Below are 13,282 nucleotides of genomic sequence, written 5' to 3'. Positions count from 1 at the left end.
ATTGTGGTTTTGATTTGCATTTCTCTGATAATAGGTGATGTTGAGCATCTTTTCATGTGTTTGTTAGCCATCTGTATGTCTTCTTTGGAGAAATATCTATTTGGTTCTTTGGCCCATTCTTAGCTCACAAAAAGCTATACAAAAGCAGGCAGCAGGCCAGATTTGGCCCATGGGCTATAGTTTGCACCCCCATCTAGATTATAAATGGCTTCCCTTATGGCTCAGCAGTAAAGAATTCACCTGCAGTGCAGGATACTCAGTAGATGTGGGTTTGATCCTTGGGTTGGGAAGATCCCCTAGAGAAAGAAATGGCTACCCACTCCAGTGTTCTTGTCTGGACAATTCCTTGGACAGAGGAACCTGGCGGACTATAGTCCATGGTGCCACAAAGAGTCAGACATGACTGAGTGAAAGCATGCAGGCACTAGATTATAATAGTTAAAAGGTAATTGCCTTAAAGATGTACAAAGTGTCTGTGAGTCTACAGAGCTGAGAAGGATCTCTTTTATCTAAAAACTGCATGAAGAAGGTGACATTTTAACCTATTTGAAAGTAGGGATTTTAAATTTTCTTAGCTGAAAAAACATTTTTGCACTTAAAATCACTTATTTAATACCCAAATTAAGTTTGTTCATAGCAAAATTTTAAATTCAATAACACATGACCTTGAACAAACACATTCCTGTATACTAAAGCCTTGCAGTGATTATTATGTCTTCCATGCTGTTTTATTTTTTAAATTGTAGTAAGAACACTTAATGTAAGACCTACCCTCTTAACAGAATATTAAGTACCCAATACAGTGATGTTAAAAATATATACACAATGTACTACAGACCTCTGGAATTTACTCATCTTGCATAATCAAAACATAGAGCCATTGAATAACAACTCCCCATTTGACCCTCTCCCCTGCCCCTGGCAGCCATCATTCTACTTTCTGTTTCTATGAATTTGACTATTTTAGATATCTCAAATTAGTAGAATTGTACAGTTATTTGTCTGTCTGTGGTTGGCTTATTTCACTTAGCATAAGGTCCTGTCCTCTAGGTTTATTCATGTTGTCCAAAAGAGTTGACATCAGAACCTCAAGTGTATATCTGCAAGTTCACTGCATGTTGTCCAAAAGAATTGAAATCAGGATCTCAAATAGGTATCTGCATGTTCATTGCAACATAACTCACAATAGTCAAGATATGTAAATAATTAAATGTTCATTGACAGATGAATGGATTAAAAAAGTATGGCATATACATACAATGGAATGTTATTCATCCCCAGAAAATGAAGGGAATTCTACTCTATGGAGAATGGGATTTTAATAGATGGGGTAGAGATCCAGACTGGAGTGCTTCTGATAGTAAAAGTGAGCATTGTTGGTTGTTATTCCAGGATAATAGGTATAAATCCTGGCTATTTCATACAAATTGGGACATATTGTATCCTACTAGAATGAGTCTTAAAGCAACCATGAGCAGAGAACCCTGAATGTTGTCAAGGGAGAATTCATTAGGTATGCAGTGAATGAAAAAGTCCAAGTTGGTTGAAGCACAGGAGATAAATAGGGGGAGAAATCTAGAAAGGTAGTCTGGGGCTTGAACTAGGATTGAAATTGTATTTTCTTAAACATAAAGCTAAGACATTTGGAAATGATTAAACAAGTAGTGGAGAAGCATTGAATTTTTAAAATAATAAATTGGCTTTGTTTGCTCTCAGTGATGTCAGTGGTGTGCAGAATGAATTGGATCAGGCAGAGACTACATGCAGGAGCCCAATAAAGGGACCACAGCAGCAGTTAGAAGAGAGAATGAGAGAATGTGGACTGACTCCAGGCAACAGGAATAGAGAGGAAGGTGTGGATGAAAGACTCATCAGAGAGAAGGAGTCAAGAGAACTTATTAATTGAATATAAAATAAAAGATCATCTAAGAAAAAGAGAAACTCAAAGGAAACGCCCAAGAGTTTAAGTTGAGGTGACTATAGGCATTCTATACTTTAGGTTAGAATTAGGAAGGAAAGGGAGGTCTACAAATGAGTATAGGACTGGGATCCTATTCTTACTATAATTTGGACAAATAAATATAAGATAGCAATGGTACATCTGTAGTTTAACTTTTGAAAATACTTTTATGCCAGGAGTATTTTGAATAACTCTGAGTGTGAGCAACTTGTTTTTTTAAAAAATTGGACTTTGATTTAGAAGGAAGGTAAGGGAGAGGGTTGAGGTATATTTCTCTATAAAACTATTCTTTCTGTCTTCTTTCTAGGATGCAGTGGGATGCGATCCATTTTTAGATTACTACACTGGTCCTTAGTTTATACTTACTGTAAAAGTAAAAGTGAACCCAACTGAGGGAAATATACAGTTATGACAGACCTCTAGCTAGAATATGATTCAGAACGATTTTAAACCACAAGCTTGTATCACCCAGTTACCTCTATACTTAAGAGTCTTCAAAATTATCCAAACTAAGTATTTGATTAAAAAAAAAAAAAAAACTCATTTTCCACAGAACATTTGGGATTGTAAAGATGCCTTGAAATCAAAGAAAGAAACAATGATGATACTTTATAACTTCTAAAATTTGAATTAAGCTTCTGCTGTGTTGCTGACTCCCAAAATGGTACCCAAGCTATATTTTATATTTTTTATATTCAATTTTCCAATAATTTTCTAAGCAGTGACTTTTTTCCAGCAGGGAATATGGAGAGAAATAAGAAGTGGAAAGAAATAGTTGTTTTACACACACACACACACACACCCCTAATTTTAAAAGAAAAAAAAAATTAAACAACAAAGGGAATGAAATCACTAGAGGAACAAATTCAGAAACAAGAATTTTTAATTTAGAAAAACTTTCCTACTTTCTGAAACTCTTGAATTCTTCAAACTCTTCCACTTGCTCAATATTCTTCCATGTCTAGATACTAGGAAATTAACCAGTCTGGCCATGGTGTGTGGTATGGTCTGCTATTTCTCTAAAGTAGTGGTCCAGAAAAGGAAAGTAGATTTGAATACATTATCCTGCCTGGTCCCAGAATAGAATCCCCAGACATCTCAGGGTATGAATTACTGAGAAATGTTATCCCTCTCTGGTGAGAGACTAGACTGCTAGGAGAGTGGATAGAGAGTGGTTGTGTGGTGCACAGTAGCCCCTGGTGCTATGGCATGTTCTTGGTACAAGAAAGAAAGAGAAATCGTAGTATAAATCCCCCTTGTTGTTGTTGTTATAAAACCCCCTATAGACCAAAACTCTGATTGATGCCCTTCATCAGGACCAGTAGCCAAGGACTGTGGGTTTTATTTCTTAGAAATTTCCTTTTGGGCTCTGCTTCTTTCCTTGTGCCTTATTTTTTTTAATTGGTAAGTTTCTTTTACTCATCTTTCTAGTATGTTTAGCTCTTCCTGTGCTGACTACATAATATAAATAGAAAACATTATAATGCTATATAATTATAGTCATTATAAACATATTATAATGTATATTATCTATGATATAACCATGTAGATACAAACATGTCATACATATAATATTACAGGACACTGGCCAACCTGGCTGGTGCTTCTGACTCTATCCCTCTCTCCTTAGTAGTTATGATTACACACAAAGGCTTTGACAACTTCAAGATTTCTAATAAAAGCTTATCAGTGTTCTAGTTTTCTCTTCCTTACTTCTTTGCCTGCAGGCAGTCCTTCTTAGGTATCATACTATTTAGCAACTGCCCTGACAGGATGAGAACTGATCTTAAGCAGGATGTGTCAAAATGCAAATAAACCAGATCCTTTCCTCACCCTCCAGCAGGTTTTGCCTTCAATGATTGTTAAACAAAGAAATCCAGATTATCTTTTTTTTCTCTCTTTATATTATTCTTATAGTTCTTCAGTCCCAGTGAAATTTTAAATTCCTGGGTTGAAATTAGATTTAAACAAGTAATGGTTTGTTTCTGAATTGACCATGATTAGCTTTCTCTATGATGGATCCCTTTCCTGTGGTGAGGTGGTGTAATAAGGATGTGTGTGGAGTTTTCAATATGACTAATTGGAATCTTTCTAGAAAGTTGTAATCATATTAGAATAACTACTAAGTGAAAAAAGATTGGGCATAAGAGACTTAGATGTTTGTCTGCCTCTGCAACTGCTTCTCTCTCGTGGACCTTATATAAGGCAACTTACCTCACTACCCTGAAAAACCCAAAGGTAGGAAACTCACAAATTTATGTAAGTGAAAACAATAAAAGTATAACAGGGCTTTATCAATATACAAGGTATTACTGTGTCTGTTACTGTACAATTATTATTGCTATTATCATCACTAAAAATAGAATGTAACTTCAGCCTGTCTGTGCTAAAAGATTGGAACATATCCATCTAACCTCTAGAACAAGAAGTTTTTGCTATGAAAATTCTCATGTGCATTTTTTAATCCTGTCAAATACATTGATCTGTCTCTTTCCTAATAGATTCTTCATTAAGTTTCAACAATGATTGTATTTTTTCTTACTTTTAAGACAAGTTTTGACCTTCTAGACACCTTTCAAGCTGAACAAAATTTAATATTGGAAATAGGAAATACTTCAGATGAAAACCTGAGTTTCCCTACTGGATACTGGTTTGACTTGTGATCGCTTAGAAAATTACCATGTCTCTCTGAGCCAAATTTTCTCTAAATCTCATTTCACAATATCCAGCTTACAGAATAACTCGAAAATTACAGTTTAGAGCATTTCATTTTGTAATGCATTATAGACATTGTTTTTTGAATAGTTACAACTCTGTTCCTCATAGAAAGCTTATGTAGTCAACCCTTTATTTAATCAGAGTACCCTTTATATGTGCATGTAGAAAGATAATGGAGAGAGAGAGGAATGGAAAAGGCTAATCTTTTCTATTATTATGTCATGTACTGGGAAGCATGAAGGAGAAAATTATAAAATCAAATAGCTTAAATTACAATTTCAAATAAAAGAATTTTTTGATGCTGGTGTACTCTAACTTCTAAAAAATTTTACAAACAAAGAATCAAGAGAATAAATGCTAACAGCTTTGGAGAAACTTCTTTAATCACAGAACTATAACTGCTCTCTGCTGTTTAAGTCTTTGATTGCAGAAATACATTTGATCTACTTTTTAGAATTATTAAGTATAAAAAGGCATATCACTGTTGTTATTATCTTTTGTGTGTTCAGTTGTTCAGTTGTGTCTGACTCTTTGCAACCCCATGGATTGTAGTCTGCCAGGCTCCTCTGTCCATGAGACTTTTCAGGCAAGAATAATGGAGTGGGTTGCCATTTCCTTCTCCAGGGAATATTCCCAACCCAAGGATCAAACCCAGGTGACCTGCATTGCAGGCAGATTCTTTACCGTCTGAGCCACCAGGGAAGCCCAATTATTTTTTTATGCCTTCCTATGTATATTTTTGCAGTAAACACTAGTCATTTTGTATCCCTTTTAATTCTCCACCCCACTTCTCCCTCCTGCCCCGCCCACCTTCTAACACCTTCTAATACCATCACTTTGGAGGTTAGGTTTGAACATAAGGACTTGGGGGAGACACGTTTAGTCCATAAGAGGGAGGAAAATGGATGCTATGTGAGTCTTCTCAGGATCCTTTTAATTCATTGTTCCTCTTCATCTTTAGGAGTTGTACAGATGTGCTGTGCTGCATGATCTTCATACTGTTCATTATGGCCTACATTCTTTTAGGACTTGCAGGTGAGTAAGAACAGGTATAGAAGATATTTAACTTTTACTATTTACATGACTAAGCCAGTGTCACATTTTTAACATTAATCATTTCAAAATCCTTCTTCTTATTGATTATTGTCTTTTCTGGAGGGAGTATGCCTCACCAGAACTCATTGGGTAGGAGATGCAATGAAAAATAAACACAGAGCAGTTTATTCAAAGGCAAGTCTATAAATTACTTAGATAAAATTATACAAAAGAAAGAAAAACCCTTATAGTTGCTTTTTAATCATTTTTACTTTTGAAATTTTATTAAGCAGCTAATAAGGTTCACATTATTATTTACTAATTAGAGTTAGGAACTTTTGATGAAAGTGAAAAAGGAGAGTGAGAAACCTGGTTTAAAACTCAACATTTGGAAAACTAAGATCATGGCATCCAGTCCCATGACTTCATGGGAAATAGATGGGGAAACAATGAAAACAGTGACAGACTTTATTTTGGGCTCCAAAATCACCGCAGATGGTGATTTCAGCCATGAAATTAAAAGACACTTGCTAGTTGGAAGAAAAGCTATGACTGACCTAGACAGCATATTAAAAAGCAGAGACATTACTTTGCTGACAAAGGTCCATCTAGTCAACACTATGGTTTTCTAGTAATCATGTATGGATAGGAGAGTTGGACTATAAAGAAAACTGAACACTGAAGAATTGATACTTTTGAATTGTGGCATTGGAGATGACTCGAGATTTCCTTGGACTGCAAGGATGTCAAACCTGAATATTCACTGGAAGGACTGATGCTGAAGCTGAAGCTCCAATACTTTGGCCACCTGATGTGAAGAACTGACTCATTGGAAAAGACCCTCATGCTGGGAAAGATTGAAGGCAGGAGGAGAAGGGATGACAGAAGATGAGATGGTTGGATGCATCACCAACTCGATGGACATGAGTTTGAGCAAGCTCTGGGAGTTGGTGATGGACAGGGAGGCCTGGTGTGCTGCAGTCCACGGGGTCACAAAGAGTCAGACATGACTGAGCAACTGAACTGAATAAGGTTCGTGTTACTATTTACCAATTAGAATTAGGGCCTAGATAAGTCTAAGTAACATATTACCTTTTCTTTTTATAAGCAAATTAAAAAGGAACAATTATTAAGTATTTCACCAAATAGTTTCTTGGCATATAAGAAGTCCTTTTGTCTTTGCCTACCAGAGAAAGATAGCCTGTGGTTCATTGTTAGATTAAAGGTTTTTCTATGGAAGTGAAAATAAAGAGGACAAATAAAGTCTTTGTTTAGGGTTTTTTTTTTTTTTTTTAAACTACCAAAAGGGATCAATCAGTATGGCAGAGTAAGAGGACATGAAACTCACTTTCCCCAACAAACACATCAAAATATATGTACATGTGGGACAGTTTTCACTGGAAACTGGCAGAAAGACTCCAAGGCTGTTAAGATACACATAATTGGGTAGGAAGGGGAAAAAAAGGCAATCAGGTCGTGTCATGTGCTCTTGGAGCGGACCTCAGAGGACAAGAAAGATCACACAGGTAGACACTCATCCTGTGAAATAAGCAATGAGAACCACAGATTGCGTGCCCCTGTCCTGGGTTTCTATACAGAGGAGACAAGCCCTCTTGGCTGGTTGAAGGACTGCTGGGGTAACAGGATGCCTGTGGGAAGCCTGGACTACAGCTGTGAGGAGCACTTATATGCTAGCTTGCTCCTGAGGCAGGGTGGAGAGAGGTATGCTCTAGTGGCCACTGGGTTTCCCATAACCTCCTTGGCATGCACAAAAGTTGAGCAAAGGCTTTGGTCCTTCTCATTCCACATCACAATGTATCATTGGATCTGGAGCAGCAATGAGTGGGTAGAAGAAGAAGCTGTGGTGTGCAGAGATGACCTAGTTCCTGGGCATACCCTGGGTGAGAGGGTGCCAGCCACTACTGACCTTACTCAAGCAATACATCTCAAGTAGCTCTCAGGTCTCAGACAGCAGCGGCTCCACCACAGCTTATCCTCAATCATGTGCCAAGTGTCCATGTAGCCCAGTGATGTGGTTTAACAAAAGGGCGGAAATGGTGGAGGCTGAAGACAGTGATGTGCTATGAGGGACAAAGGGGAACTTGCACGTCAGGTTGTGTCTGAGCCGAAAAAAGGAAGCACTTATAGGTGCCTTCCCAGGCAGTGTGTCAGAGATAGCTGGGACCTCCGTCTGCAGACAGTGTGAGCAGAGAGCCCTCACAAGCCCCACTTACCTCAGCACTTCCCTGCTCTAGGGCAAAGGTCCCAGTGCAGATAGAGGGGAAAACATGCTGAAAGGCAACAGAACCAGCTTGGGCTCAACCCTCAGGGTGTCAGATCCAGCAGCTTGGGCTCAGACCCCACCCCTGATTGGACATTGATAGCCACTGAGCAGAAAGTCCTGCCTCACACTGGGCTCCAGCCTTAACTCCTCCATCTCTAGTTCACGGCTGCAGTCATCACTGAGCAGAAAGTCCTGCCTCACACTGGGCTCCAGCCTTAACTCCTCCATCTCTAGTTCACGGCTGCAGTCATGTCCATAGTGATTTTGGAGCCCAAGAAAATAAAATCTATCACTGCTTCCACTTTTCCCCCTTTTATTTGCTATTAAGTGATGGGACTGGATCCTAGTTTTTTGAATGTTGAGTTTCAAGCCAGCTTTTTCACTCTCCTCTTTCACCCTCATCAAGGGGCTCTTTAGTTTCTCTTCACTTTCTGCCATTAGAGTGGTATCATCTGCATATGTGAGGTTATAGATATTTCTCCTGGCAATTTTTATTTCAGCTTGTGATTCATCCAGCCCAGCATTTTGCATGATGTACTCTGTATACAAGTTAAATAAGCAAGGTGACAATATACAGCCTTGTACTCCTTTCCCAGTTTTGAACCAGCCCATTGTTCCATGTCTAGTTCTAACTGTTGCTTCATGACCCACATACAGGCTTCTTAGGAGACAGGTAAGATGGTCTGGTATTCCTATTTCTTTAAGAATGTTCCACAGTTTGTTGTGATCCACACAGTCTAAGTCTTTAGTGTAGTCAATGAAGAAGAAATGCATGTTTTTCTGGAATTCCCTTGCTTTCTCTATGACTCAATGAATGTTAACAATTTGATCTCTAGTTGTTCTGCCTTTTCTAAACCCATCTGGAAGTTGTCTGGAGCATCTGGAAGTTCTTGTTCACGTACTGTTGAAACCTAGCTTGAAGGATTTTGAGCATAACTGTACTAGCATGTGAAATGAGCATAATTGTAAGATAGTTTGAACATTCTTTGGCATTGCTCTTCTTTGAGATTGGGATGAAAACTGACCTTTTCCAGTCTTGTGGCCACTGCTAAGTTTTCCAAATTTGCTGACATATTGAGTGCAACACTTTAACAGCATCATCTTATAGGATTTGAAATAGTTCAGCTGGAATTCCATCACCTCTACTAGCTTTGTTTGTAGTAATGCTTCCCAAGGCCCACTTGACTTCACATTCCAGGGTGTCTGGCTCTAGGTGAGTGACTACACCATCCTGGTTTTCTGGATCACTGAGACCTTTTTGTATAGTTCTGTGTATTCTTGACACCTTTTCTTAATCTCTGCTGCCTCTGTTAGGTCCTTACCATTTCTGTCCTTTATCATGCCCATCCCTGCATGAAATGTATCCTTAATATCTCTAATTTTCTTGAAAGATCTCTACCTTTCCCATTCTATTGTTTTCTCCTATTTCTTTGCATTGTTCACTTAAGAAGGCCTTTATATCTCTCCTTGCTATTCTCTGGAACTCTGCATGTAGTTGGGTATATCTTTCCCTTTCTCCCTTGCTTTTCACTTCTCTTCTTTCCTCAGCTATTTGTAAAGCCCCCTCAGACAACCACTTTGCCTTCTTGCATTTCTTTTTCTTTGGGATGATTTTGGTCCCTGCCTCCTGTACAATGTTACAAACCTCTGTCCATAGTTCTTCAGGCAATCTGTCTACCAGATCTAATCCCTTGAATCTATTTGTCACTACCACTATATAATCATAAGGAATTTGATTTAGATCATGCCTGAATTCCCTAGTGTATTTCCCTACTTTCTTCAATTTAAGCCTGAATTTTGCAATGAGGACCTGATGATCTGAGCCACAGTTAGCTCCAGGTCTTGTTTTTACTGACTGTATAGAGCTTCTCCATCTTCAGCTGCAAAGAACATAATCAATCTGATTTTGGTATTGACCATTTGGTCTTGTATATGTTTAGAGTCATCTCTTGTGTTGTTGGAAGAGGGTGTTTGCTATGACCAGTGTGTTCTCTTGACAAAACTATGTTAGCCTTTGTTCTACTTCATTTTGTACTCTAAGTGCAAACTTGCCTGTTACTCCAGGTATCTCTTGACTTTCTACTTTTGCATTCCAGTCCTGGACCTATGATGAAAAGGACAGCTCTTTTTTGGTGTTAATTCTAGAAGGTCTTGTAGGTTTATAGAACTGGTCAATCAACTTCAGGTTCTTCAGCATCAGTGGTGGGGACGTAGACTTGGATTACTGTGATGTTAAATGGTTTGCCTTAGAATGAACTGAGGTTATTCTGTCGTTTTTGAGATTGCACCCAAGTACTGCATTTTGGACTCTTTTGTAGAAGGTCCCAAACATGATGAACCTAAAATAGACCCATACCAAGACATATCATAATTCAAATGGCAGAAGTCAAAAGTAAGAGAGAATATTTAAGGCAGCAAGAGAAAACAAAGAGTCATATGCAAGGGAATTCTTATAGGCTATCAGCTGATTTCTCCACAGAAACTTTTCAGGCCAGAAGGAAGTGGCATGATATGTACAGAGTGCTGAAGGGAAAATCCTGCAATATAAAATACTCTAACCAATAAGATTATCATTTTTAAAAAAGGAAATGTTAAAGGCTCTTCTCTAAGTGGAAAAGAAGTAAGAATGTTAAAAAGAAAATCTCCCCAGGAAAGGTAAATATATAATAAAAACTGATGACCAACTGCCGGGGTCCAGCCCTGGTGGATACAGGGAATTCGAAGGGGAGACGGCTTAGGCGATCGGGAAACAACAGCTTATTTAAATGTTAATTAAAGATATAAAGAGTGATTAAATAAGGATAGCTCAGTGAGGAAATTCAGTGGAGGAAAGAGGCTGAATAATTCAGCCAGAAGGTGAGAGAAAGAATGACATGGGGAGACCCAGCTTCTGTGAACAAGGCCCACATTTTATTTTCCAAAGTAGTTTTTATACCTTAAGTTATGCATAGAGGATAATGGGGGAAGGGGTAGAGTCCTGCAGTAAGCCAGGCTTTCTTCCTGCAAACTTATCATATGCAAAAGTTTAGGTGATTTGCATCATCTTCTGGCCTGGAGGCCTGTTAACATTTTAAGACCCTTTCTTCAGAAAACTTATTTTTCTCTAAAGGTGATTAATCAGGCGCCACCCTCCAAAAGCATTAGATAAAGTTGCATTCCTATAGGGCAAAGGTGTGGTGGGCTATAACAAGAAAAAGAATTAACTCAGGGGTCCAAGGTTACAAACATTAAAGCTACTACTTACATTCCTATACACCAATTATATTAATCAATACACTGCCAAGGACACAGTAGGTAAGGGATATGGAGACTTAGCAGCAAACATTGGCCCAACAAGTGAAAAACCCTTCACCAATACAATTTCTAATCAATCTTTTAACTGCTCAAAGGAATCTGTATTTAGACAGTTTAGAACATCTCATGCCTCTCACGGTTGGGAGGTTCTGAACAATCACAAGTGGCCGGAAAAACCTATTCAGGCAGGTTAGAGGACTTCCAAAGGAGTTTGTAGGTTGAAACACTATCACACCCAGGAACTTTATTAACTGGAGCTGTAAGTTAACTCTTTTTCAGAGAGAAGTGGTGGGGGACAGCCCCCCGTAAAGTCAGAGGTGTAGGTGAGAGCACAAAGCAGTAAAGTAGGCAGACTCTGGTTTTGGGGGTAGATGCTCGAGAATTTCCAGGGGGATTCCTGAGGCTCAGTCCCGCCTTTGCATATGCCGAGCCTCCTTCCTCATGACCTTTGCCACAGGCGAGTTCCTCACTCTGGCTCCCGGCAACCAACTACTTACGTAAGCCAATAGGAAGTCTAAAAGACAGATAAAGCAACTATAACTATTATAAACAGTTAAGAGATAAATTTGGCCTTGGAATACAAAATGAAGCAGGGCAAAGGCTAATAGACTTTTGCCAAGAGAACACACTGGTCATAGCAAACACCCTCTTCCAGCAACACAAGGGAAGACTCTACACATGGACATCACCAGATGGTCAATACCAAAATCCGATTGATTATATTCTTTGCAGCCAAAGATGGAGAAGCTCTATACAGTCAGCAAAAACAAGACCAGGAGCTGACTGTGGATCAGATCATGAACTCCTTATTGCCAAATTCAGACATAAATTGAAGAAAGTAGGGAAAACCACTAGACCATTCAGGTATGAGCTACATCAAATCCCTTACAATTATACAATGGAAGTGACAAATAGATTCAAGGGATCAGATCTGATAGACAGAATGCCTGAAGAACTATGGATGGAGGTTTGTGACATTGTACAGGGGGCAGTGATCAAGACCATCCCCATGAAAAAGAAATGCAGAAAGGCAAAATGGTTGTCTGAGAAGGCCTTACAAATAGCTGAGAAAAGAAAAGAAGTGAAAGGCAAAGGAGAAAAGGAAAGATATATCCACTTGAATGCAGAGTTCAAAAAGAATAGCAAGGAGAGATAAGAAAGCCTTCCTCAGTGATCAATGCAAAGAAATAGAGGAAAACAATAGAATGGGAAAGACTAGAAATTTATTCAAGAAAATTAGAGATACCAAGGGAACATTTCATGCAAAGATGGGCATAATAAAGGACAGAAATGGTATGGACCTAACAGAAGCAGAAGATATTAAAATGAGGTAGCAAGAATACACAGAACTATACAAAAAAGATCTTCATGACCCAGATAATCATGATGGTATGATCACTTACCTGGAATGCAAAGTCAAGTGGGCCTTGGGAAGTATCACTACGAACAAAGCTAGTGGAATTCCAGTTGAGCTATTTCAAACCCTAAAAGATGATTCTATAAAAGTGCTGCACTTAATATGCCAGCAAATTTGGAAAACTCAGCAGTGGCCACAAGACTAGAAAAGGTCAGTTTTCATTTCAATCCCAAAGTAAGGCAATGCCAAAGAATGCTCAAACTATCACACAATTGCACTCATCTCACATTCTAGCAAAGAAATGCTCAAAATTCTCCAAGCCAGGCTTCAACAGTACATGAACCGTGAACTTTCAGTGTTCAGGCTGGATTTAGAAAAGGCAGAGGAACCAGAGGTCAAATTGCCAAGATCCACTGGATCATTGAAAAAGCAAGAGGGTTCCAGAAAAACATCTATTTCTGCTTTATTGACTATGCCAAATCCTTTGACTGTGTGGATCACCACAAACTGTGGAAAATTCTTAAAAAGATGGGGATACCAGAACACCTGACCTTCCTCCTGAGAAATCTGTATGTAGGTCAAGAAGCAACAGTTAGAACTGGACATGGAACAACTGACTGGTTCCAAATTGGGA

At 38.7% G+C, this 13,282-nt stretch overlaps 1 protein-coding gene across 13 annotated transcripts in view; it reads left to right on the top strand.

The window, feature by feature from the left end:
• The window catches only part of SLC44A5 (solute carrier family 44 member 5), a 425,241-nt gene that overhangs the window by 305,179 nt on the left and 106,780 nt on the right, over positions 1-13,282 (top strand). For 8 of the 13 annotated variants that reach the window (XM_086390622.1, XM_086390632.1, XM_086390631.1 and 5 more), the window contains one exon: positions 5,640-5,713. The exons of the other annotated variants lie outside the window; for them this stretch is intronic. In XM_086390622.1, the coding sequence (XP_086246748.1) occupies positions 5,640-5,713 (74 nt within the window). The remainder of the gene's footprint in view (positions 1-5,639; positions 5,714-13,282) is intronic. 13 annotated transcript variants of the gene reach the window in all.

This window comes from Bos grunniens, chromosome 3 (assembly GCF_055505025.1).
Source record: "Bos grunniens cultivar Pamir isolate PY7600 chromosome 3, Bosgru_T2T1.0, whole genome shotgun sequence".
NCBI classification, from domain to species: Eukaryota; Metazoa; Chordata; class Mammalia; order Artiodactyla; family Bovidae; genus Bos; species Bos grunniens.
The sequence above is the reverse complement of the archived record's forward strand: the minus strand, read 5'-3'. Positions and strand labels throughout refer to the sequence as shown.